General features: G+C 51.5%; 1 protein-coding gene across 1 annotated transcript; it reads left to right on the top strand.

The window, feature by feature from the left end:
• Window positions 1-1,020: 1,020 nt before the first annotated feature.
• Window positions 1,021-27,654, top strand: CYS1 (cystin 1). The gene is made up of 3 exons (XM_068564927.1): window positions 1,021-1,714; window positions 20,169-20,221; window positions 24,852-27,654. Exons 1-3 carry the CDS (start codon window positions 1,370-1,372, stop codon window positions 24,955-24,957), a joined length of 504 nt encoding a protein of 167 aa, XP_068421028.1. The 5' UTR covers window positions 1,021-1,369; the 3' UTR covers window positions 24,958-27,654.

Raw genomic sequence — 27,654 nt, 5'->3', positions numbered from 1 at the left:
CTGCGCCACCAGGGAAGTCCTAGCCAAAATTTCATTTTAACAATTATTCTGCAATCCCATCTGGATTCAGGTTAATGTCAAGATGTGAGTTAAACCCGGGATGTTTGAGTTGTCTTGCTTTAGAAAGGTTAGATTTTTTTAAGTAAGCGAGGAAGGGAGAGAAAGAAGTCAAGTCTTAAAATGCAAGCACAACCAACAATAACACCACCGGGTTTGAATTAGCTTCGGCCTTTTTCTTTTTCTTATTTGGGGGTTGGTTCACTTAAAAATAATAAACTTTTTTCTTTCTTTCTTTTTTTCTATCCAACGACCAAAAGCTAGAATTAATTATGATCAGTACCTACTGGCTTTTTCCTTGGGGAGAGAATGCTTTCTCTGTCTCCTTTCAAATTTTTTCTTTCCCCAAAGTAGTTACTTTTTTAATGAGGCTCGGCATTCAAGCACCAGATCTCCTTTGGGGCAGGAGGAGAGGGACAGGAAACCCAGGGCCCACCACTGCCTGCTGCCGGCTCCCTTGCTGAAAGGCTGCAGCGGGGAGTCCGGTCCGGGAGAATCGCCCCCTTCCCTCCTTCTGTCCTGTCTTAGGTCGCGCGACGGAGCAGGGCAGAAATGGAAGGGTGGGAGGCCCGGCACCTTCATCATCTTACTCCATCCTCAGAGGTATTTTTACCGTCCGGCCCCTTCCCCCAACTTAACATGTGAGGAATAGGAGGCTGGGAGAGGTGAAGTCCCCATCGCGCTCTAAGCTCGGGAGGGGCCCGGCTGTGGAGTCACCTCCGCACTCATCACCACCCCACGCAGGCCGGTCTGGGCGTGTTGCAGGAGCCCCAGTGCTTTCAGTTCTTCCAGGCGGCGGGGACCCGGAGGGTCGGGGAGCCAGCGCCTGGAGGGCTGACCCGGCGAGGAGAGGCGGGGCCCGAGACGGGCCGGAGGGAGGAGGAAGCAGTCGGAGGAGGAGGGGACGCCGCGCCCCAGTGCCCTCGCCATCCAGTGCCCGGATACCCGGCCCTCGCTCCCCGCCCCCGGCCGCCGGCTCCCCGAGAGCCCTCACCCGCGGCTCTCGGCCCCCACCTCCAGGCCGGGCTCAGCACCCCGGCCCCGGTCGCGCCCCCTCCCACGTTCCGCTGTCCCGGGATCTAGTTCCCGCACCGCGACACCACGCCCCACGTTCCGCACACCGGTGGCTTCGCCCCTCCCCCAGGCCCGGCTCGCGTCCCCGCCCCCAATCGCGTCCCAGACCCGGGATCTCCCCCTCCCGCCGCTCACGCCCGGCCCGGGTCCGCGCCCCCGGCCCGGCCGCGCCCCCTCCCGCGTCCCCGCCCCCGGGCCGCGCTCCGGCGGCGCCACAGGCCTGCCTGGCTGGCGCGCCATGGGCAGCGGCAGCAGCCGGAGCGGCCGCGCCCTGAGGCGGCTGCGCAGCCCCGACAGCCGGCCGGCGGGGCCCGGCGGGGCAGCCCCGGAGGGCGGGACGGGGCTGCCAGTGTCGGCGACGGCGGCGGCGGCCCGGGAGGAGGCCCGGGAGGCGGCGGCGGAGGCGGCGGAGGGGGCGGCCGGACCCGGACCCGGACCCGGACCCGCGGCGCCCCCCGACGGCGGGGACGAGACGCTGCGCCTGCTGGACCAGCTGCTGGCCGAGTCGGCGGCCTGGGGCCCCGGGGAGCTGGCCCCGCGGGGCCCGGCGCGGCCCCGACCCGCAGCCGGCGCCCGGAGCCCGGTGAGTGGCGGAGCCCGCGGAGCCGGTGGGGCAGCTGCGCCGGTTCCTGCCCCGGAGCCCCCTCCCCGCCGGCCCGCACCCCGCGCCCTGTCCCTCCGGGGCCCCCGCCCTGTTGCCCTGTCCCCCAGCGCCCGCGGCCGTCCCGCCGCGCTCTCCCTGCTCGCCCCCTTCCCCTCTCTGCCTCCTCTGGGTGCTGGTCTCACTGCCTCCAATTTGGGGGGTGACAGTGCTGGCAGCAGCCTTAAAAGGCAGGGAGACAGACATCCCTTAGCAGAAATGCATCTCCCAGGCTTGCTTCTGGCCAGAGCTTGCCTTTTTTTCCTTTTGGAACTGTGGCTGCTTCCAGCCTAGGTAGGGGCTGGCCAGCGGGGCTGCTTTCTTCTCAGGTACCTCCCCCTTGGCCATTCCCCGGGCACTGTCGGAGGAGGATGCTAGGAGGTGGGACCGGTAGCCAAACAGTGTTTATTTACAAAGGCCCCTCGCGTCAGACACAACAGGATCTTTGCCTTGTGGTCAAGCAATTTGCATACTACTGGCTATTTTTAAGATGCTGCGCAATTTCTTTTTGGCTTCCCTCTTCTCTCTTCCAGAACACTTGTAATAACATCCCCGCTGTTCTAGAAAAACAATAAAAGTGAGCACTCTCGTATGGCAGCAGCCTTCACTCCAGCAGAGCTGAATGAACAAGATCTGTGATATCAGCTCCTGGGCTTGGGGAGGATGTCCAAGGCAGTTCCCCCCTTCCCCGGAGTCCTGCAGGCTTTGCTTAACAACTGCTGGGACCAGAGGGAGGTGTCTTCCGGGGCAGCCACCAAGCAGTGGAATCCTGGAAGCTCCTCAGTGAGGTGGGGAGGGGTGGGTGGAAAGGACTGGGCCAGCCCGGACACTGCAGGGTCTTCCTCTCCTGTCCTCCTGCCCATCCCCTGCTACCCTCCCAAAGTGAGCTGCAGCAAGTGAGACCCAATTATATAACAAGATTCCTTTAAGATTACATCAGAGTTCCATTATATAACCCTCAAAATGGATAAACAGTTGAGAAATTTTGGGGGAAATTCTGAAACGGCATGGAAGCAATCTTTTAGGGATCAGTTGTCAAGTGCTTTGGAAACTTCAGAAGCGAAGATGAAAAGAAAACAGAAGGAATGGATTTCCCTCCCCCGTCCCCACCCCCATTCGCTGAGTATCACAGCAACTCCTAGGGTGCATGGGCTGCCTTACTCATTCTTTCAGTCATTTCTCAGGTATTGCTTGAGCACCTACTGTGTGCCGGGCATCACTCTGGGTCCTAGAGATGAACACTGCTGGCACGCAGTCCTTGCCCTCAAGAAGTTGACAGTGTAATGGGGGAGAGAGATCTGCAAACAAAAAGTAGAATACCTGTGGGCAGTCTGTAGAGAGAGTCCACAGGAGGAGCAACTGGTCCTCTGGAGAAGTCAGGTCGGCATCCCAGCAGGACAGCACTTGACCTGGATCTGGAAGGGTCTATGGCACTAGCCAGGCAAACAAGCAGCGAAGAGCATTTGGGCAGAGAGAAGCCTGAATGCAAAGGCAGTGGTGGCCGGGGCATATGGTACCCAGGGTGTGGGTGGGAGCACTGGAGTTGAAGAGGTTGGGAAAGGTGAATGCCAGGCTAGGAGTATTCCATGCTGAGGAGTTTGGACTTTACCATAAAAGCCGTGGGTATCTTTGAAGGACTAAGGGGAGTGACATTTTGTGTCTTAGGAAGGTTGGACCAATAGCCATGGGGAGGATGAACTGGGCAAAGTAAGGACTAGGAGTGAGATGTCCAACTGGGGCTGCTTCCGTGGTCCAGACGCGCAGGTCCTGAGGGAAGCAGGGCAGCGAGAGGGCTGAAGCGGAGATGGAGTCGAGAGAGGTTAGGAGGTAAAGTCAGCCAGCTGTCCTAGACTATTAGAGCTGCAAGGAGGCTCCTGAGTCCAGTTCTTTCTTTTCAGGTCTGGGGAGATGAAGGAAAAAGGTTGAAGCCTCTTAATTTCCTGGCTCTAGAGGTCACAGGTAGAAGGCTAACTGCCTGTATGGCCAAGTGTGGAGTCTGTGCCTTTTTTGCTTTACAGTTTACACCCTTCAACTGAGTCTCTGGCAGCTGTACATTTTATAAGACTCTGCATTAACAAGACACCATTAACCTAGGAAAAAAATGGGGATTTTGATGAGTCGGTATTGAAACCTATATGTAGAAGTTGGCCCTTCTTCAAAATGTTAGAAATGATGTTACCATGGACAGAGAAAAAGCCTGATTGAGCATGTAAATAAACACTATTTTAAATTTCTTTGGAAGGAAGGAAGAAAAGCCTTCTTAGGTTCATAACTATCTAGCATTTTGGAGGAGAGAGGTATTCTTCATAAGAGAATGTCAAACTCAAGTGAAATTATCCCTTTAAGCACCCACATTTAAAATTTTGACCACTGTTGATTAGAATTTCTTAGAGATGAATTGTGTATATCTCTGAACCCTCATTCTGAATCTTACGTATTATTCTTGTCTATGTCCGAGAATAATTGTAGCTAATATTTCAGTGAGCACTTGGGTCTCAGACATGTATTAACTCATTTCATTTTTACCGTTATTATTATCGTCCATTTTTACAGATGGGCAAGAGGAAACAGGCACAGATGAAAGTTAAGTGACTAAAGCCATATGGTTATGGCAGAGCAGAGATCAGACCTCCCCGACCTTGACAGTCAGACTCCTGCACCCTTCGTACCAGAATGGCCCTGGCAGCTGTGAGACTTGCTTGTTACTGCCTTTCTGTCCTTGGTCCAGCCTCAGTCTTACAACTGTCACTGTTTACCATTGTCAGTCTGTATGCAACCAGCCAAACTTCTCTGTATCCCTCGCCCAAATAGACACCTCTCTGAGCTGCCCCGGGTGGTAGAATCACAGAAGCATGCTCGCTGGCATGGAGCTTAAAGGAGGAGCAGAACCCCCCAAGGTCAGGCCTGGGAGAGGTTTCCTCCCCGGCCTGAGGGGCCATCTGTTCAGTGAATGAGCTTTGTGGCAATAATTTTAGTTGATCAAGTGCTCTTTTTTTGTCTTATTTCTTAATTCTTGGTTGTTTTCCTGATACAGTTTAGGTTGCTGGATAAGAATAAGGTATTGCTATATTCCATCTAAAACCTGAATTTTTAAAATTCATTTTAAAGAAGTATTTCAATCACCTATTTAAAAAAACCTCTCTAACCATGGAGTTTTTCAGCTCTTATTATGTATGTGTTTCAGCTCTTATTATGTATGTGTGTGTTCTGAATCAAGGTAAATTTTTCCCTTACATTTTGGTAGAAGCAACTTTCAGTTAAATATATTTTTTTTTTTTTGTCTGTGAACCGTAATACTTTGTAATGAAACACCAGGTAAGAGGATTTTCACTTTGGATTGTAAATTTAGGAAAACTTATGGGCAAATTTGAGGTAAGACACAAATGTGAAGGATACAGTAGTCTCAATCCCCATGTCCAAGAAACAGGATCTCAGGGAGAAAATGGGATGAATGAGGCCAAGGCCACTGGGGAACCCGTGACAGTCTGTGTGTGTCTGTGTGTGGATTTACATTCACTGAAATATAACTACGGAGACACTTCCCCAAATAAAGAGCATTTCCATGACATTCCTAGTTTCCAGTCCAGTTCCATAAACTCTTGGTACCAATACAGGTCAGCTAGAAAGAAGTCGTTCCCTTCATGCAGTTTTAAGTTTGGGTGCGTGTTCACTGCAGAGATGCGCGTGAGAGTGAGATGTTCGGTTTCCCGTCAGATGACGTGCGCAGTAAAGGAGGGGAGGGAGGATTGCGTCCGTTGGGCACCTGTTCTGTGTTAAGGACTGAATTAGGTACTTCCTGGTCATTGCCCCACGTTCCCCTCTTCAAACAGCCTTTTAGATAAATAGTGCTTTCTATTTTACAAACAAGGCCGTCTCAGTCCCAGGAGACTGATAACACACCCAAAGCCACACAGCCAGTAAGTGGGGGGAGCAGAGTTTGTAGCAGGCCTGCCGGGCTCCAGCCCCTCCGTAGATAACCTGGAATGTTCCTTTTCCACTTTCCAGATGTCCAAGTCACAAGGCAGATCCAGTGCTTCCAGTGCTCTGCTCACAGTGGCACTAATGCCTGGCCCGTTTTTCTTTACGATTTCTTTTAAACATTCAATAATCCCTACCTGGCATTCCCCAAGCAAACTCATCAAGAACCTGTATTTTGTCTGATAAAAGTACCACCCGTCTTGCCCTCATAATACCCCATGAATGTTATTTTCGGCAGCCTCCTTATTCATTCAGATGTTTATGTGCTTAGGGGTCATACAGTTTTTACTAAAAGTTGTGAGACTCCCAGTTATTCACTTAGTACGTCTGTCACCAGCATCCTTTTACTTGAGCATTTTCATGAGCCCTTGCGTGTAAGCATGTTGCTGGTTGCACGGGGGCAGAAGCAGAAGAACAAAGAGGCAAAAGACTCAGAAAGAGTCCGTTCCCCATCCTGTATCAGTTTTGATTCCTATGAAACAGAGGGCTTTGCAGTTCACTTACAATCACTCGGAAATTGTTCAGATGTTGTAATACAGCCGCTATTTATTCAGGCTATTCTAACAGCCGGCTCCTTACATCCATTGTTTTACTTAATCCTCATCAGAATAGGTACCTGCCAAATTGGTGTCGCCTCCCCCCAACTTCATGTCAGAGGGGAGTGTACAAGGCCCAGAGAGGTAGTTAACTTGGCCAGTATCGTGCAGTTTGAAAGAGCCAGTCGGAGTCTTTCTGACTATACCTCTGTAGAGCACTGTGTATACTAGAATTTTAACTGAGTGAATTTGCCATCAGGAGGGATTCTCACTTGTTCCCTGATTCCTCTGGTGCTCAGTTTTTCTCTGAGATAGGTCTCCATACCCCGGCTTCCGTGATTGTGTACAAGATGTGTTCCAGTCACTAAAGATGTGTTCAGCCCAGAAAAGGTTGTGCTTACTTTTAAGTGTTTGTTTTTGAAGTTAGAATAGGTAATATACATGCACATGAGAAAAAAATTGCTCTTGGTCGTTCTCTGCAATAAAAAACTTAAAATGATCTTACTCGTGAGAGATGTGGGGTTTTTTAAAAAATATTTTATTCATTTATTTATTTAGGCTGCGCCAGGTCTTAGTTGTGGCATGAGGGCTCATAGTTGTGGCACGCGGGCTTCTTAGTTGCGGCATGCATGCGGGATCTAGTTCCCTGACCAGGGATCGAACCCTGGCCCCCTGCTTCAGGAGCGCAGAGCCTTACCTACTGGACCACCAGGTAAGTCCCACGTGAGAGGTTTTAAATAAAAAGATAAGCCCTATATTAGCTTCACTCTACAATTGTAAAGGAATATATGCTCATTGCAGAAAAATTGGAAAACAGAAAAAATATATATTTAAAAAATATATAGGGCTTCCCTAGTGGCGCAGTGGTTGAGAATCTGCCTGCCAATGCAGGGGACACGGGTTCGAGCCCTGGTCTGGGAAGATCCCACATGCCGCGAGCAAGTAGGCCCGTGAGCCACAATTACTGAGCCTGCGCGTCTGGAGCCTGTGCTCCGCAACAAGAGAGGCCACGATAGTGAGAGGCCCGCGCACTGCGATGAAGAGCGGCCCCCACTTGCCACAACTAGAGAAAGCCATCGCACAGAAACGAAGACCCACCCAACACAGCCATAAATAAATAAATAAATACTTTAAAAAAATAAATAAAAATTTAAAAAAAAAAAAAAAATATATAGAAAAGGAAATAAAGATTGCTCATAGGGCTTCCCTGGTGGTGCAGTGGTTAAGAATCCACCTGCCAACACAGGGGACACGGGTTTGAGCCCTGGTCCGGGAAGATCCCACATGCCACGGAGCAGCTAAGCCCGTGCACCACAACTACTGAGCCTGCTCTCTAGAGCCCACGAGCCACAACTACTGAGCCCGCGCGCCTAGAGCCCGTGCTCCACAACAAGAGAAGCCACCGCAATGAGAAGCCTGCGCACCGCAATGAGAAGCCTGCGCACCGCAACGAAGAATAGCCCCTGCTCGCCGCAACTAGAGAAAGCCCACGCACAGCAACCAAGACCCAACGCAGCCAAAAATAAATTTAAAAAAATAATAAAGTTCCCTTAAAAAAAAAAGAGCGTAGTGTAGATATACAATTTTATATCATCCTTTTATTTAGCATTATAGTATAAGCATTTCTCCCATCATAATGTCTTCATAATTTGCCCACCATCCAGAGGTAGTGTTATTTAATTAATCTCTTATTGTGAGATATTCAGGCTGTTTCCAGGTAGGTTTTTTTGTTTGTTTATTTTTTGCCAATATTGAGAATCTTTTTTTTTTGGCCATGCCGCGTCGTGGCTTGCGTGATCTTAGTTCCCCGATCAGGGATTGAACCGTGCCCCCTGCAATGGAAGCGTGGAGTCCTAACCACTGGACCACCAGAGAATTCCCGTAATGTTGAGAATCTTAAGAAAATTGTATAGGCAAAGACCATATTGCATCATTAACAATTTAAAATGTTTCCCAATATACTCTTTAACTTATCAGCTGTCACCTGTTTTCATTTCTTTTGTTCTTTTAAAGATATATATCATTGAATTATAACAGTCTTAAAATTTTTTTACATAAACTATCTCATAAGCGGCTTTTCATGCTGTTGCATAATATTCTTCATTATTATTTTAATGAACGCAAAATATTTCATCAAGTTCACGTACTTTAATTCACTAAAGCATCTATTACTGTTCTAGACTAATTTTCAGCTTGTTCCTGGGCAGTCTTAGGTGCCCAAGGCAGAATTCCTTTCCCAAAGTCAGAGGAACTTTAAAATCAGCAGTATTTTAGTGAGATACTGAAACTGAAAACTATTTAGGGTGGGAGAATTATGTGTGAAAATCTAAGGGTTTGGATTTGTCTTGTATTAAGTTATTTAATCAAATTGTGATTTTTTTAAAAAAATGCAGTAGCATCTCTCTCAATCAGTGGCCTGTTAATTAGAAAAATGTACCATCTAATATTGGTCTATCCATTCAACGTTTATTTTTTGAGCGCCTACGTGTGCCGGGTACTGTTCTAGGTGCTGGTTATACATAAGTGAACTAAACAGACAAAACCTTCACTAACCTTCGGTCATGGAAGTCCAACAGTGAACAAAATAAAGTATAAAGGACAAAAAAGCAGTAGGGGCTGGGGAGAGCAGCAGTGGGCCCGCTCTCAGCAGGTCAGAGCTGGGGGAGACAGGGTGGTGGCCTGGTGCCCGGGCAGAGAACGGTGAGCCTTGTGGCCACCGGAAGGCCTTCGCTTTTTGTGGGGGCGTAGGGGGTGGGATCATACCGGTGCCCCCTGCATTGGGAGCGCAGAATCTTAACCACTGGACCACCAGGGAAGTCCAAGGCCTTGGCTTTTACTTTGAATGAGGTAGAGAAGGCTGGAGGAATTCTGAACAGCGAATGACATGATCTGGTTTGTTTTAAGGCTCACCCTGGCTGCCCTGTTGAAGACAGCCTGGCATGCGATGGCGGGGCCAAAGCTGGGAGCAGAGCTGCGAAGCTTTTGCAGGAATCCAAGTGAGAAGAGGGATTGGTTTGGACCAGAGTGGTAGTGAGCGAGCTGGGGAGGACTGGTTGGCATATGGACCTAGATTAGAAATAGAGACCGCCAGTTTCCTAATGGATTGGCTGTGGGTTGTGTGAGAAAGGAGTCAGAGGACCCCAAAGATTTCGGCTTGAGCAGCTAGAAGGACGTAGTTGCCATTAAGTGACATGGGAAATGTGGAAGGGGCAGGGTTTGAATGTTGTGAATCAGAAAGTTGTTTTAGAATATGTTAAATTTGAGATGCGTGCTAGACATCTACATAGAGATATCAATTGAAAAGATCTTTGTAAGAGTTTGGCATTCAGGGGAGAGGCTGGGTTTGGACTTATAAATTTGGCAGCCATTAAAACATAGAAGGGTTGAGATTAGATCGGACCACCAGTAATCCTGAGGCCAGCTAACACCTGAGTGTGTGCCAGGCACTGCTCTGGGTGTTTATGTGTGTGACCTGTGTTCAGAGGTAGAGAAGATGAGGGGACATCCTAAAGGGAAGAAAACCAAGAGGATGCAGGTCTGGAAGCCAAGGGAGGAAAGTATGTCAAGGAGGAGGAAGTGGCCAGCTCTTGTAAATGCTGCTCGATGGGACAAGTGAGTTGAAGTCTGAGAGCTGACCATTGAATCTGGCGGCTTGGAGGTCCCTGGTGCCCTTGGCCTGCACCGTTTCAGTGGAGCGGTGCGGGAAGCCTGATGGGCTGGACTTCATCGAGAATGGGAGGCAAGGAACTGGAGAGTAGCCAAGGCTTTCAGGAAGGTTCTTTTTACAGTGCAGTGCTGGTGGGTAGCCATAAAGATGGCTCCATTAGGACACTGAATTAACCATAAAATCTCAGTCCCAGAATGGGCGAGCTAAAAGAAGTTTGGGGGATTAAATGTGCTAGTGAAATTCAAGGACACCCTTAAAGAGGATATTCTGATTCAGTCTAATAGATATAAATAAATTCAGTGTTTTTACTACCAGGTGATAATTCATACTCCCCCCCCCACCACCACCACCTAATAAATCTTAGTCACTCAAGATCTAGGGAAGATCATTATCTGTCTTCTAGGCTGAATGAATCCACTGTCCACCATTTTTGCAAAGGTTCCATTTTGCTCTAGCAAAGGAGGACCAGGGTAACTCTTTCTTGTCGTTTACCATCAGCCAGGGCTTCACAGTAATCCTGGGTCGCAGCTGCTGTGGGATGTGAAGGTGAAAACAGGCATAACAATGATCACGTGGCCGGAAAGCAGATCCACCAGAGGGATTTGAAAGTGATGGATACTATAATGGACTTTTGGCAAAAAGCCACTATTTTGAAGACAGTTACCCTCTGTCTGCTTTCAGATCTCTAGCAAAGAACACAAATTTAAGTGGCAGTAAGTGGTATTTGATCAACCTAGGAGTCATAGAAGAGTAAAGCATAGTGCTTTACCCCCAAGGCTCATACTGTGTTGGGGGAGGGTTGTGAAGTGAGCGTTCATCATGGAAGCCCTGGAGTGGAGGTAAGTAGGAATTATTACATACAAGGAGTTGAATAATCCCATCCAAGGCAGAAGTCTTCCCATCCAAGAAGACCTGACATCTGAGTTGGTTGTGAAGGATCGGTAGAGTTTTCCAGCAGTCAGTAAAGGAGGGGGCATTCCATAAAGAGCGAGCAGCATGTAGAAAAACCAGAGGGACCAAGTGCTTTAGGAGAACAGCATGTTGTCCATAATGGCCGGGCAGCAAGGTGATGATGGCCGGACGGAGCGCAAAAGACAACGAGATCGGTTTGGGTCATGGTTTCACAACCTTCTAGGCTAAAGGGTTGAACTTTATCCTGTAGGCAACAGGGAGCTAGTGGAAATTTTGTGTTTTTTATTTTTAAATGATTATTTAAAAAAATCAGAATAGGTAATATACATGCACATGAGAGAAAATGTAACAGGTACACTGAAAGGAAAGTTTCCCCTCCTCCCTGTCTCCCACTTTCTCCAGTTCCCTTCTCCAGAGACGCCCACCTTACAGAGTCCTTGTGTCTCCTCCCCAGCCTGTGTTTAGAAAGACAAGGGGTGGCAGGAGGGCGGAGGAGGAGAGGAGATGGCGCGGGAAGCAGGGTGCCCAGGTGGGAGATTCTGCAGAAATCCAGGTAAGAGGCGATGCGAGAAAGCGAGGTGCACACTGGGTGTGAGAGCAAGGGAAGGCGGGCTGCCGCAGAGGCACCCGGGTTTCCTGCTGGTGTCGTAGAGTCGACAGTGGCGCTCAGTGTTGTGCAGGTTGGCTTTGGGATGTGAGGCAGACAAATTCGTGGGCCGTCAGAAGCTCAGGTCCACTGTGCAAGGTGGTTGGAGCTGGCGTGTAACTCTGTGAACCTCAGCATCTAGATGGGGCGACGAGGGAGAGCATGTGGGTGGGAGGAGAAGAGTCCTGAGCTGGAGCCCTGGAGAACTCCAGGAACCGGAGGAAGACGCTTCCTCTCAGGAGATGTACGAAGACAGCCAGATTTAAAAGTGTTTAGAAGCACTTGCCTGGAGATGGGGTCAGAGGTGTGACCCCAGAGGGCTCCCTCCCTCCGTGGTTCCGGGATGTGGGCTTTGTCCATGGTCGGAAGCCTGACCGTAGTGAAGGTTGGAAGCAGGTCTCCCAGCGCCTTGCCTGAGGTCAGGCCCCAGCGACTGTTGCTGAGTGCTGGTGCGGGGAGGTGTGGGAGTGAAGTGGATGGGCCGTCACTGCAGCATCTCAGCGAGATGCTGAGGAAGCCTTCCTTGCACAGGAGCTTCGGGCCCCCCCAGCGCCTGGGACGAGCCCCAGCTGGACTCTGGTGAGGAGGGTCAGCAGTGGTTTGTGCAGACGGAGATTCTTAGCACCCGAGTGCTGGAAGCTGTCACCAGCACAGAAGGCAGCCTCCAGCCCAAGGCTACCCACTCAGATTCCCAGCAGACTCAGCCGCTTTGGTTTCTTCACAGTTTGAGAATCACAGATTGCTGGAGCTGAAGGGACCTTAGAGACCACCCAGGCTACCTTCTCATTACATCCCAGGCCTTTGGGTCCCAGCAGGGTGATTGCCCAAATCCCCAGCAGGACCAGGATCCATGCCAGGTCATCTGCCTCCGGGGGTGAGGATCTGGCTGCCCGTGTGAAAATGCGTTTGCAGGTGCTTCATAAGGTGTTATGACGCTGTAGATATGTAATTTATTGTTATTTTCCTTCAGTCCTACCCTTCACCTTCTCCAGGTCTCCCTGGCCTTCTGTCTCTGGAAACACTTTCCTGAAGCAAGGCCTGGTGAGGGCAGGTGGGCGCCCTAGGAATGGTGGCTTCAGAGTCAGAGCCTCCTTTTGCAAAAGTCCTTTGTCACTTTAGGAACGCAAAGCAGCCCTCACAACAGCGTCCACTGGGCCTGCAGCGTGTGCTGCCTGGGAAGCCATGAAGTGGAGCCGTGTGGGGACAGTAGCGCCCCCGGTGGCGAGAGGACTGAACCCGACTGGCAAAGTGCTGAAACCTGCCGAGGCCGGGAGATTCGGTACCCGGAGACCGAGTTCACTCTTCTCTCCACTGCATGTGTCAACATTTCCATAATGAAACATAAGCAAACCTGGGCTTCAAAGAAGGACAATTCTTAGAGAGGAAGGGGGAAGTCTACTGATAAAACACAACAGGGTGGATGGATCTCAGGCTCGTCGTGCGGCGTGAAAGAAGCCAGGCAACAAAGGGTGCATGCTGTCTGACCCCACGTCTTTAGGCTTCTAGAGAGGGCACACGGGTGTGCGGTGACAGGGGCCGACTAGTGGCCGCCTGGAGATGGGCAGGCGGAGGAGGGGAGGAGGGAACATCACCCGGGGGTGATGGACGTGGTTTAACAGTGGATACACATGTCGAAACCTGTCAGATCGTATTCTTCAGACATCCGCAGCTTGTTCCATGTCAATTATAGATATTATTGATACGGGTACATATATACATATAAAGCTGTTAACATTTAAGAGTTAAGGGGAGAACTCTTTAAACAGAAGAAGCAGGATATACATATTGTTAAATAAAACATTCAGTGGGTTTTCTAAAGATTAACCACTGATACTTCACTTTTTTTCGAAAAACCCTAGTTGTAAGAGTCAGAGGAGACTTTTTTTTTAAATTAATTAATTAATTAATTTTTGTCTGCGTTGGTCCTCATTGCTGCACACAGGCTTTCTCTAGTTGCGGTGTGCGGGCTTTGTTGCAGAGCACGGGCTCTAGGTGCGCAGGCTCAGTAGTTGTGGCACATGGGCTTAGTTGCTCTGTGGCGTGTGGGATCCTCCTGGACCAGGGCTCGAATCTGTGTCCCCTGCATTGGCAGGCAGATTCTTAACCACTGTGCCACCAGGGAAGTCCCAGAGAAGACCTTAAGAAATCGTCTTATTCAGTTCTTCCTCAGATGTTTTCTGCTGCTTGTTCAGCTGTGGTTTGGGCTTTTCAAAGCCTCCCTACGATCTCCCGTGATCACACATCACACGCTCATCCTGAGTTCAGCCGGGTTCCCACGGCCCCAGCCCAGGCGCCACGGCCTCCCCGGGGTCCAGATGTGTCCTACCGACAAGGAGTGGCAGGCTCCTGCTGGCTGGGAGCTTGTGTCTGCACTAGGCCTGGAGCAGCCACCAGGGGCTGCTGTGTCTTTGCTTTTCACAAGCTCCTGAGCTGCTTCAGCAAGCTGGATCTTCTGGGAGGCCTGTCTAACACATTTTGCATCTGAGAAAGTCAAGGTAAAGACTTAAATTGACGAGAGGAAGAACCACACATTCAAACCACAGAAAGAAACACAGGTAAAGAAATGAAAGATACAACAAAGCTGAGCTGTCGGGGAAGTTATGAAAGAAAGAGTATGGCCTTCTGTGTGAGTGCAGCTTCGGGGCGTCCAGTGCACACACTTGATGGAGCACATCATCACTGCCCTACAGCTGGCAGTGTGTGCCCGTTAGTAGTGAGTAGAGCAGCGCAGAGAAGTGGAAACCGGCTGACTATGCAAATGTTTGATTCCGATTTCTTGCTCTTTCACTCAGTTGCCCTCCCGATGGGAGAAACCATATCTGTAACAACTCTTACAAAACCTGGTGATGAGAGGAAAAGCGCCAGCAGGTGATGGCAAAAGCTGGTTCCAGCAGAAATGGACAAGAGGGAACTAGGGTCCCTATTGGATGACTTCATAAAAAATAGCTGAAGGGTAGTTGAGTAAAAGTATTACTTTACTTCTCTGTTGTCCCTGAGAAAATAACCAGCCTCAGTGACTGAAAACTGCAGGGAGGAAGATTGGTGTCAATATTATACGAGAGAACTTTCTCATATGCCCAAGAGAATTGAAAGGAGGGTCTCAAAGAGGTATCTGTGCACCTGTGTTCATAGGAGCATTGTTCACAATAGCCAAAAAGTGGAAGCCACCCAAGTGTCCCTTGATGGATGAATGGATAAACACAACATGATATACATGTACAGTGTAATATTATTCAGCCTTGAAAAGGAATGAAGTTCTGGCACATGCTACAACATGGATGAACCTCGAGGACATTATGCTGAGTGAAATAAGCCAGGCACAAGAGGGCAAATACTGTATGATTCCACTCAGGTGAGGTGCTAAAGGACTCAGATCTATCGGACAGAAAGTACAATGGTGGTTGCTGGGGCTTGGGGGATGAGAATTGTTGTTTACTGGGGACAGGGGTTCAGTTCTGCAAGATGAAGTTTGTGAGATTGGTTAATGTACTCCACTCTACTGAACTGTACGCTTAAAAATGGTTAAGATGGTAAATTTTAGGTTAAGATGGTTTAAGATGTGTGTATTTTACCACAATTAATTTTTTTTTAAATAAAAAACGATTAAAAAGAATTTTCAGCTAGTCTGAGCTGCCCGAGCAGGAATGGGCTGCTTCAGGAGGTGGTGGAGGTGAGCGCGTGTGTGTACATGTGCGTGCACACGTGTGCGTGCCCGTGTGACTTCCCCTCCTCTCTCTCATCTTCATCGCCCCTCCCCACCCTCTGTCCCTCTTCCCACTGTGAATTCCTTGCTGACTTGGGAGTCATCTCCTCTTCATCTTTACACTCCCCAAAGGCACGAATATTCAAAGGAATATGCAGGGAATACTGAATCCCCGCGGCAAGATCACCAGCCACTAGCAGACACTAGCCGGCCCCTCAGGTACCCCTGGAAGGAAGTTGTGCACCTTTGCTGTGCAGCCCACCTCCACGTGGAGAGAGCGCCAGGCGGGCAGGACAGGCTTTTCTGGCCAATGCATGGGAGTGCCTGTAGTGGCAGGCGGCTGCCACGGCACATGCCACAGGGCCTGTGTGGCAGGACACACCCAGGGTCAGCTTGCTTCTGTTTACTACCACTAACTAACATTTCCCAAGAAACACATCAGAACTAGTTTCTCAGGGAAGCATTTGCTGTCCTGGAACCTCTCAGGCCTTGAGCACCAAGATCTTCCCTGTGCTCTCCTCCTCCTGACGCCTTCAGGTTCTCTTCTAGCAGGGCCGTGTCAGAGGCTACTCTGGGCCGGACGTTGGGTCAGATGTTCGTAATGGTGTTTACTGGTCACTTACAGGATAGGCATTATACTAAGGATGAGACAGAAGAGAGAGAGACAAATAATCTTTCATATCTCTGCAGCCCTGAAGGCTAAGTACCTATTACACAAATGAGTAAACTGAGGGTTAAACTGATTGCACAGAGGTTTATAGCCCCCAGTCTGTGCTCTTATCATTTTGCTCATTGTTAACATGTCTAAGACTTACTTCTCTGGTGACATTGCGCCTCAAAAGTACAGGGTGTGGGTCTCCACAGCAGCTGACAAAGCACTGGGCACACCGGGGTACTGATGATTGATTAATACCTGGGATTAAGCCTCAGAATAGGAGGATGGAGGGGGACTTTAAAAAAGAATTTGGAGGGAATGTAAGCAGCTTCCTGTGGGGGCAAAAGCCCAGTTCTGCCTATTGGCGGTGTAGGATTATGTGCACAGGGAGCACAGTGGAAAGCTCATCCTGCTCTGCTATTAAAAGGAAAAAACAAAACCTTTAAAACTCCCCAATGTCTGCAGAATACGTGAGGATAAGACTATTGATTAATAATTTATTTAGGATTAGTATCTCTCTCCCATTTGTTTGTCTTTTTGTGTTGCTTCCAGAGAGAATCTCTCAGTTTGATCTTCCAGGTAATTGATTTTCTCTTCAGCTGTGTCTAATTTACTCTTCAGACCACCTACTGAGATTTTCCTTTCTTCCATCATAGATGGCATTTCCAAAATCTCTAGCTGGTTATCTTGCACAACAGCTTATTCTTGTTTGGCTGAGACTGTGAATCATTCTCCTTTTAAAGTCACTTTCAGTCTGCTCTAATAACTCTTTCCTCAGGTTTAATTCTTTGAACTGATGAGTTTGGTTCCTGCCTCCATGTGTCACAGAGCAGGGTCAGGATGTGCTCCTGGTGAGTGTGGCCACTGTTAGTGGTCTGGGAACAGTTTCCCGTGCTTCCTGGTGTCAGCGGCTGCCCATGCTACCCTCCTTCTCCTGCCCCAGCCTGAGGGATGCACCTCTGTGCCTTGTCATTTGCACAAGCAGGCCCCTCCTCTCTGACCCTTGCCCCAAGGCCCTCTCCTGCTCTGGTGTCTGTCACCTCTGAACTTGGAGCCCCAAAGCTGCTGCTTTGTCCAGCAGTCCCCTCCTGTGTGTGCTGGGGGCTGTGGTTTCCTCCATCGATCTAACCCAGTCTGTCTTCCAACAACCCCTACTACCGGGCTTCCCTGGTGGCACAGTGGTTAAGAATCTGCCTGCCAATGCAGGGGATACGGGTTCAAGCCCTTGTCCGGGAAGATCCCACATGCCACGGAGCAACTAAGCCTGTGTGCCACAACTACTGAGCCTGTGCTCTAGAGCCTGTGAGCCACAACTACCGAGACCACTCGCCTAGCGCCCTTGCTCTGCAACAAGAGAAGCCACTGCAATGAGAAGCTCGTGCACCACAATGAAGAGTAGCCCCCGCTCGCCGCAACTGGAGAAAGGCCGCATGCAGCAACAAAGACCCAACACAGCCAAAAAATAAAAATTAAAAAATTTATTTAAAAAACCCCTACTACTTTCTAGTCTTGCAGTACTGTTAGAGATTTGTGAGTTTTGTTTGTTTTGTTTTGGTTTGGTTTTTGTTTTTGTTTTTTGCTTATGGCGTCTTCTGTCATTTCTAAGGATTTGGGATGGAAGCGGGAAGCAGGACTGCATGTTTGGTTTACCATTGTAATCACGACTTCTGATGACCTGTGCACTTGTAGTCCACACCTCGGGGTCTGGCATTGGATTTTTCTCTAGTTGTGTCATCACGCTAGTTTTTTTCTGCCCAGCTGTGAGCTGCTCTGGGCAGGGACCATATCCTGTATGGGTAATAGAACATGGCGCACAACAGGGCACATGGACTTGATGAATGCTTATTCACGACCTCTGACGACTCCGTGTATTTGCATATGCTGTTCCTTATCTGAAGTGCCCTTCCCCTCTTTTCCACCTGGTAAACCCCTACTCTTTCAAAACTCCAGCTAAAATGTCACTCTTGCCACTCTTCTTGGAAACCTCCCATGGTGTTTTTCCCATTCAGAGTTGGTTTCCCCTCCTCTCCCAGCCCTTTATAACTTGGCTACAGAATTTATCATATAGCATCACATTACATTTTTATGAGACTCTCCCCATGAAATGTGAGCTCCTTGAAGACTGGTTCTTGACAGTCATGGCCTGTCCTGGAGGGCACTGCTTGTGCCAGTGGGGGATCTCGTGCACAAAGCAGGCTGACATCTGGCTGGGCCATGGCCTTGCTCAGCTTCATGGGTCAAAGGCTGGTGTCCACAGTGCCCTCAAGTGCCTTATGCTGGGAACACAGTGTGGAAGGTTATTCAGACAGACCCCTCTGCTGCTGAAAACAACTTAATATACTGGATATATTTAATGTAGTAAGAGTGTCATTGAAGCATTAAGTGGCTGGTGAGATAGTGAGGAATTACCAGCCCAGATCTAAGAAAGGCAGAATCAGAGATGGAAATAGGACATTGGGCTGCATTTGCCTCAGGTGAACTTGAGCTTTGGGTCTGATGGTGTCCAGCAGTAAAGGGAACAGAATTTAGGGCCCAATGAAAGTAATAGTAGATCCTTCCCTCATAAATCCAGGACCTTCGGGGGACTGCAAGGAAAAGTGTCACAGCACAGAACAGTGCAGGAGGGTAGAAAAGCCACAGTCTAGCTGCCTCTTAAGGTTTGCAGCCCCAGTTCCCATCACCTAGGTGGTCCAATATACCTGAATGCGTGGATTTAATTTCAAGTGGCCCCAGACCAGGAGTGCCCCCTGGTGCCTGGACAGAGCAAGCTCATGTCCTCTCTGGAGGAAGGCATGTTCCTCTCAGGACAGAGACCACCAACAAAGTGTTTTCAAGGATAATGAGCATCAAACAAGAAAAAATAACCAATCAGCCAGAGAACGAAGTGAACACTAGAAGAAATAAAGACAACAAAAATAGACCAATGAAGACTTCAGTTATTTATTTGGATTACCAGACACAGATTATAATCAACTATGTGTATTTTATCTTATTTAAGGGAAATACCTGTGAAGGACCAGGACCACTAGAAAGTGACCTAGCATATTTTAAAAAGAACCAGATAGAACTTGAAGAAATGAAAAATACAATAAACAAAATTAAAGATTCTGATGGTTTGGATTAACAGGAAATTAGACAGAGATGAAGAGAAGATCAGTGCCCTGGAAGACAGAGCTGAAGAAATGACCTACACAGGATCTGATAAAGGACAACTTGAGAAAAAGCCACAGCAAACCTAATATTACATTTGAAATAATGAAAACTTTCCCTTTCAATATAGGAACAAGACAGAGATGCCTGTTATCATTTCTTTTCAAGGTAGTACTGGAGGTCTTAGCCAGTGCAGAAGGGCTAGGTGAAAAGTGTGTAGGGACCAGAAGGGAAAAAATCAAATGGCCATTTTTCTCAGATAATGTGAACGGGAAGAAAGAAAGTCCAGAAGAATCTACAAATAAGTTATTAGGACGAATAAGAGAGTTTAGTAAGACTGCTGAACATAAAATGCATATATTTCAATCATATATCTGCAGAAACAAACAGGAAGAAAATAAAATTTTATTTAAGAAAGGATAATATCAAGTATCTAGAAATTGGTCTAAAAAGAGATATCTATGACCTCTACAGGGAAAACGATAAGACTTCTTAAAAGACATTAAAGAAATCCTAAATGAATGGAGAGATGTTCCCTGTTTATAAACTGGAAGACTTGTTATTATAGATATCAAGTCTGCCTAAAATGATCTGTATATTAATTCAACCCCAACAAAATCCCCAAGGGGGACAAACTGACTGCAGTACACATATAAGGAGGTGCAAAGAACCGGGAAGAGTCCAGGCTTATTCTAAAGCTGTGGTAACTGAGACGGGGTGGTGCTGGCACAGGACAGGCATGGACCATTGGAAGAGTTTGCAGACAGACACGTGCGACATCTGTGCACCCTTGACTTAGAACAGAGAAGGCACAGCAGAGCAGCAGGGCAGGCTGCCAGGCAGTGCTTAGATGGAGGTCAGGACTTCGACTCCTGGAGTGAGAGATGGGGACATGCTGGCCGTTAGCTGCCGGGGAGGTGGGGAGTCTCTGGGTGCGAGCTGTGTAGGTCACTCCCCTCTCCCAGCCTCAGCTTCCCACACGCAGAATAGGCGGATGGGACTAGACGGCAGGGGAGCCTTTCCACTTTCCAGCTCTGGTTTATTCAGCCCTGGGTTGAATGTGGTGGCCGTCTGTCAGCACAAAGCCAGGGCAAAGGCAGGCTGCGCCACTGACAGCCTTCTGATGTCTCTTCCTTTTGTCCTTCTCAAGGTGTCCCCAAAACGGAGCACTGAAGACCACCCAGAGAGCAGCAGTGTCTCTGAGTAAGTACGGGGTGGGGGCCGGGGGGAAGCACATCTCTACCAGAGTCACAGCCACCCTACCACCCCCCCCACGCCTCCGCATCCCCCTTCCGGATGCTCCCCATCGCCGGCCCTGCCCCGACTCATTCACTCAGAAACTATTTGCAGTGGCTCATCTGTGAATGAGGCACAGTCCTTGGCCTTCAGGAGTTTACAGCCTAGAAGGATGGCAGGTGGGTCCCCCATAATCCCATTACAGTGTTAGCAGGAAAACACATTTAAAACCCCTGGAAAGTGTCAGCTGAGGACCCCAGGCCCAGAGACCAGGCCTTCTCTGTCTGCACGGCCCCGGGCTGTGTGAGGATTCCAGGGCCCCAGGAGCAGCCAGCACCAGGAAGCTGCGCTGGGATGACCTTGGGCCTCTGGCTCATCCTGCCCTTGGCTTCCTCATCTCTAATTGGGTCACACTGATCGGCCCTGGGTCACTGGGAGGTAGGTGATTGTCGTGCTCAAGACCAGAGATGTGAAAATTGTGGCTCAACAGCTATTTTTATTACCAATTCCAAACGGCTTCAGGGCCAGAACTTTGCCGGTTTCCCTTATTTAACAAACACTTGAGGAGACCTTTTCCTGAAGATTGGGGTCTCTTCACATGGGCTCAAGGGAGGTCTGAAAGGGGACAGAACTGCCGAGGGCTCGTGGAGGAGCTGACATTTAAATGGCTTGCAGGACACGTATTCTCACCAAGGAGAGAGGAGGGCAGGTGCGTTCCAGGTGGTGGGATCCACAAGCAAGACACAGAGGTCTGAACAGGACACCACGCACAGGCTGGCGACATTTAGCACAGGGTCTGGGGGGAGAACGAGGGCCTTGAAGGCCAAGCTGAAACCGTGGGCCACTGCTGTGCAGTCAGAGGACGCTGGGGTCAGCTCTGGGCGCCGGGACTCCACCGTGGCCGCGGAGGTGAAGCGGGGAGCACGTGGACGCGGGCTCCGCCCCTTGCCAAGGCCAGAGCCTTGCTCAGCAGAGCGCAGCGTCCCTCCCGGTCCTCCCTCACAGCCCCTGCTCTTCACTTGTTTTGCAAACCATCACAGGCTCCGCTTAGCACGGCTGCCTCTGGGTGGGCTCAGCGCCCCCGGGCACTCCTGTGCCGGACTGGGCGCTGTGTCTCGCTGCAGTGGCCGGGCGCCAGGGCCGGCTCTGCTCCGCTGACCTGGACGCCCGAGCACGTGGCGCGGCTGAGGACCTGGGCCCGGCGCGGTGCCAGCGGAGCTCAGTCCCGCCTGCATATTTCTACCGCTTGTAAAGATAACTGGCAGTGACTTTCTTAAGTTTTCATCACCCCAGGGACTTTAGGAGGATTACATTCTGCCTCGAACAAATTAGCTGTTTCTTCTTATTTTTAAATGAATAGGTCCCTTCACCTCACGTGCAAACTCCAAGACATCCCTCACCAGGAGTACTTCATTCATTCATTCATTCACTCCCTCAACATACTTCAGTGGGAGCGTCCTGAGCACCACGCTAGGCCCTGGACTCCGGGCTGGGTGGGTCCCAGGCTGGTCCTGGCTCAGTGGCTGCAAAGGGGAGAGAGTCACGAAGGTGAGATCAGGGCTGTGCCTCCCGGGAGCAGCCTCTGAAGCCATACCGGCCTCCCCCATGGTCTGGGCTGGCAGCAGCCGCCCTCCTCTGTTCCCCAAACTCGGGCTCCCCTGCCTGTAGGGGAACCTCTCTGAGGCGGCAGCGGCGGGTGTCCTGCCGCCACGTCCACCATGGTTTCTCACCGCCAGCGGCCAGCCCTGGGCTCCTGCACACACCCAGCGTGCGCCTCCATCCCCACCCGCCAGACCGAGTGCACGCAGAGCGCAGCCCCCAGCACCCTCCCCTTCTGGTTCCTGCAGCGCCCGTCCTTCCTGCCCCAGACAAGCCCACCGTCCCCTTCTCTGCCGCCAGAACCCCTCAAAGCAGCGCTTCAGGGAGAAGTGTCCTAATGCGTGCAGTTTACTTTGAAATGCATCCAGAAATCAGATAAAGTAATAGACATGTGATAAAGTAAACCCAGCAAAATGTAGCAGAAAAATATTTACTTAATTGTTGAATCCACGATTTCAACTTTTCGGTATGCTTGAAAGTCTTCGTAATAAAAGGTTGAAGAGGAAAATCCTCCCAAACTCAGTTCAGATATCTCCTGCTCAGAGACTCTCACCCTCCTCTCCCTCCCTGTCGACCTGGTGAGTCTCCCTCCTTCAGCGGTGCCGGCTCCAGTTTACACCACGCCTGTACCTGTAACGCCGCAGGTACCTGCGACAGCCTGTCTTACCTCTTCTCACTCTCAGCCACATCTCTGGGCCCTCACAGCACCAGGCACAGAGCAGGTGCTTCACAGATGCAGCTGAAGGGAACGTTCGGTGTGAACCTGGGCCTGTGGGCCTTGACCCCGGAGTCCTGACCATCCTCGATGTCGGCCACGCCCTTCCCCCCAGGTTGGGGTGTGGAAGCAACAGAGCTGAGCCAGCCGGGCTGGCTTTGAGGACAGGGCTGGGCTGGCCTGACCTGGCCTGACCCAAAGTCTGTGAGGATTGGGTAACAGAAGCCTAGGCCCTGTGGAGGGGAAACAGGGATTCAGGAGCCTTCTGTCTGCAGCTGCTGCTGAAATTTGCTCATTATTTGTTCTGTAAATGCTTGTGGGATACCTACTATAAGCCAGGCCCTAGGCCAGGCACCCCATTTTCCTAATGAGTAAACAGATACAAGGTATGATTTGCCCATGGTCAAAGGGCCAGTAAATTCTAGACCCAACAGATAGTACAAATGACTCAGGCCTCATTTCGCATGTGACTCTGTAGCCCAATTATAATTGATTTGCTCTCTCTGGGGAAGAGTAATGGGCTTTTGTTTTGCATGACTTTAGGAAGCTCTGACATAGTGAACTATAATTTAAACAAACATTCAATTCTTGACTCCTCAGAACCTCTAGAAACCATCTCTCCCTTTTAATGTCGTGCTCCCCTCCCCCAAGTAGGGGGAGACCCCATCTCGGTCTTCAGGCTCCCGGGCCGGCAGCCCCACGGCCGCTGGTGGACAGTGTTGCCCGTCAGACAGGCAAGGGTGGCGTGAGGCCGAGTGGAGCCCCGGCTGCTGGGGCTGCAACACCTCCTGTCGGCCTCCCCTGCCGGCCTCCCCATCAGCCTCCCCTGCCGGCCTCCCCGTCAGCCTCCCCTGCCGGCCTCCCCGTCAGCCTCCCCTGCCGGCCTCCCCTGCCAGCCTCCCCTGCCGGCCCTGCCTCCTCGCCCCCTTTCTCCCCCATGTCCCAACTGCAGGGAGCGTCAGGTGCCTAGCGAGAAAGGCCTTGCTGAGCTGTGGGACCGGGTGAGGACGGTCTGTAGCCAGGTCACCATGGGACCGTGGGCAAGGCATTTCTCCCCCATCCACAGAGAGGGGGCTGGCCTGGGTGACCCCAGAGGGCTGTGCGGGAGGCACGTGTCATCTCTGGGCTTGGGGAGGTGGAGTCCCGCCGTTAGACCCTCATCCTTGCTGTTCAGCGCTGGGGGGCCTGTTAGGCTGCACACACCCTGAGGTGACAGTCAGGTGGCCCAGAGCCCAGCTCCTGCCCTGCATTCCGGGGCAGCAGACAGGGCCCTGGAGGCTGCTGTGAACATCAGTCAGGAGCGCGACGGCAGTGATCAGGTGGGCCTTAGAGATCATCCAGCCCAACCCCCCAGCTCACATGGCAGCACGTCTCCGGCTGGCAGGTGGGAGCTCACGGTCCCGTACCTGGCAGTGGGCAGCTCTGGCCTAACTCCTCCTTCAGAGGCAGCCCCTCAGGCTGGCAGCACCCAGTTCGGCCCAGGTTTCACACCCTCCCACCTGTCAAAGGTGCTGAAGGGGGCAAGGCCATGGCCAGGCACAGGTGGACACCGCCGTGGGACAGCCTGCAGGACAGGGAAGTTGGGGGCACAACAGAGTCCAGAAAGCCGGAGCGGGGGTGGGCAGCCGGGTCCAGGCTGGTGGGAACCACTTCCAGGAGCCCAGGCGGCAGGATGAGGAGCCGGGATTTGGTCACTTGACACACTGCCCAGCAGGTTGGGGGAGTGGCCAGGATCCTGACGGGATCCTGACGCCCAATCCTGTCCCAGCGTGGCAGCTCCTGTGAGACACCCCCGCCCACCCAAGGGGCAGGCACAGGGAGTGAGTCAGGCCGATGGATAGTCGAGACAGAGCTCACCTTTGCTGAGGGCTGTGCAGGGTGCAAAATTCGGTGTCACACGCTGTCCACGCATTATCTCAGTTATGCCTCAGAATGAATTTAGAAATACAGCTCCATTTTAGAGAAAATTATCACTGAGCTAGTAAGTGGCAGAGCTGGGATTCAAGCTGGGTCTTTCCACCCCCGGGCCCTCACCCTTAAGCATCACAGGCACTGGCTTCCTCACAGCGTAAGGTCTTGGGTAACGTCGGGGAGATGAAACCAGAGAATCAGGCAGGGGCCTGCTCATGGAAGAGGTTGAGGAGGTGTTCCCAGGGCAGAGGTTTTCAGTTTTGGTTTTAGGATGGATCCGAATTCCATACAGGGGCCACCGTGGTTGTCCAGTAGAGATGTGGAGTTTGAAGGTAACATCTTGTTTCCCATGTCCATGTTTCTCACCCACAGAGCCCCAGGCAGCTGCCACAAGAGGCCTGAGAGGCAGTCAGCCATCACGTACGACTACTCCGAGGAGGAGCTGATGGCCAGCATCGAGCAGGAATACTGCTGCTAAGGCTGGTGCTGCAGCAGCCCCGTGGTCACCCAGCGGCCAATGCGCCATTCCTCCCAGCCCCAGCCCCAGCTGACTGGGTCTCTTAGGAACCTAGGCTGGGCGCACACATCCCCCTTCCCCGCCCAGGGCTCTAGCTGGAGCTTAGCCACCTCCAACATGCAGTTACTCCCAGATCTTTCACAACTGCCCTCTTCAAATCCATATTCACACAGTCCTGAACGTGGCCGGCTGCTGGCCATCATGCTTGCTGGCAAGAGGTGATCAGCTGTGCAGTTCCAGGCCAGAAGGAAGGCACAGGTGCTGCCCCGCAGGTGCATGGGCAGGTGACCTGCCAGATACCTGCCCCTCCTCTCAGTCTCTGGGGAGATCCGTCTACAAGGTTCTCCTGGATCTTGAAATGCTTCCCCTTTCTGAAGGCCCACTTGCCACCTGCTCCGAAGAAGCCTCTTTAGCTGAGTGTGGCTCAGACTGGACACTTTGGGAACTCTAACACACGTCCCAGAGGGCCCCAGGGAGGTTCCGCTCTGGAGGGCACACCCAGGAGGTATGCCTTACCGAGCTGGAGGGAGTCACCCTCTGTTCTGCAAATGAGTCGCCTGGAGATGTTATTGAAATGCAGATTCTGATTCTGTGGGTCTCCAGCAGGGCCTGAGAGTCTGCGTTTCTAACCAGTTCTCAGGTGATACCCAGGCTGCTGGATCCCGGCCATGCCTGGAGTAGCAGGGACAAGGTGTCTGAGCTTTAGGCCTGGCTGACTCTTCCTTCCCCGGTGCTGGAGGCGGCCCAGAGCCACGACCCACCCGCCTCCCCAAAGAGAGGCCTGTGCCCCTGCAGTGGGTGTGGTGGGACAGGAGCCAGAGACCCCAGCTCTGATCCTCGCTCTTGCACTAACTTGCAGTCACGTCCCCCCTCTGGTCCTCAGCGTCCCTCTCTAGAAAGTGAGTCCTGGAGGCGCGCCCCATCCCCCAGCTCTGACCATCTGGGATCGCACGATCCCAGGCTTCCTCGGTCTCTCGTCCCTTGGGGGCACGGGACTGCCTTCCCCGCTGCGGGTGAGCACCGGCCACACCTGGAAAGGGTCTTCAGGGCCGCCGGCTCTTCCCACCTGGTAGAAGGTAGAAAATCACAGCAGTGAGGCCAGGAGAGCCTTAGAACATTCCCAGCTGACTGATGAGAAAGCTGACACCCTGTGAATCAGGCAGGGCCTGGAGGCGAGTGCTTCTTGCACTAGACGTGCACAGAGGGCCTACTGGGTGCCGAGCGCGGCTCCAGGCCTTCTCTTGGTCGCTGGGTGTTGCTTCTGAGCCCCAGCCTTCTGCTGTGGAGCTGAGTGTGGAACCTGCTCATGAAGCGGGGCGCGGGGGGGGGGGTGGGGCGGGGAATGTGGCTGAAATAGAGGCAGGAAGAAAAACGTCTCCATGTCAAAGGTGACAATGACACATCGATGTCTGGAAAAGTCTCAGTGCCACACACGTGTCTCCTGGCTTCTGTGGTGGCGAGTTCCTCTGAGATGCTACAAAGCCCAGGAATTTAGAAAACACGCTCCACTCCCGGCTCTGAGAAATGTTGTGTCCGTCCTCCTGGGGAAGAAGCCAGGCCACGGCCCTCCTTCTGCCCCTCGCACGAGTTCTCAAAGGGGTCCCGCCTGGCTCAGGCTCCCTCTCCTGACCTAAGGTGAGCTTTTCCAAGACACTCCCCTTTGATGTTCCAAAGTCTCAGAGCCACTTCTCACTGGGCTGCCATGCAGTGAGATAGCACCACTGGGTGGACGCCCCTGGGGAATTTCTGTTCAACCCCCGACTCGTTCTCACCTTCTGAGCCCCCGCTGCTGTGAGCCCGGCCCTCTGCTGGATGCCAGGGTTCGTGTAGCAAGATCTGGTCTCCACTAGCGAGGACATGCTGTTTCTAGTGGCGCACCCGTAAACATGGATTCACTCCAGAGGAGCTAAAGGCTGTCAGAGAACTGTAGCCAAAAGCCCTCTGAAGATGTAGCCTATGTGGAGTGGGGATGTGGTTCTTCTTCTGGGCTGGCGATAGTTAGGCAGGAGAAAAGCCTTCTTGGTTGCCTTTGAGAGGACAAATAACATTTGAGGCCCTGAAGTCCTGTGCTCTCCCTAGGAAGGAGACAATGTAAAACCAGACCTTTGGGGTGGTGACATCTGGACCCCCTGGGACCAAATCAGACCTTAACAGGTGGGCGGGGCTCAATTTTCTGGTGTGATGAAACCCCTCTGGAAACAAAAAGCTGCCTTTTCTGTGACGTGTGGACCCTGGGAAGGAGCGGTGACACATTTTAAGTCCTCAAGAGGTGATGACATCCGATGGACACCCTGTGGAGCTGGAGCCCCGGGGTGTGCACGCGAGACTGAAAAAGCGTGTGGTTTCGTGTGGCACTGAGGGCACCCGGCTGCGCTTTCAAGGTCCAAACCTCCACCAAAATCAGGGGCCTGTGGTCGGCTGTCAACAGTGGCACCACGTGGCAGCAAGGCGTCCACACAGCAGGGTGTCCGCTTGGACTGGGTGTCTCTGTCCCTGGAAAGTGGCGGATACAAAGACCCCAGCCTGGGATAACTAAGCCCGAGAGGTTTAGGACTATTTGCAGGGAAGGGGAGAAACTGTAGAGGGAGGGGCTGACTTTTCTACTAACCTGGTGAGGAGAGGATTTGAGTGAAAAATAAAAATAATATGACCTTAGTA

The sequence above is a fragment of the Eschrichtius robustus genome, chromosome 15 (assembly GCF_028021215.1).
Source record: "Eschrichtius robustus isolate mEscRob2 chromosome 15, mEscRob2.pri, whole genome shotgun sequence".
Lineage (NCBI taxonomy): Eukaryota > Metazoa > Chordata > Mammalia > Artiodactyla > Eschrichtiidae > Eschrichtius > Eschrichtius robustus.
Note: the sequence above shows the minus strand (reverse complement) of the source record. Positions and strands in the feature narration are given on the sequence as shown.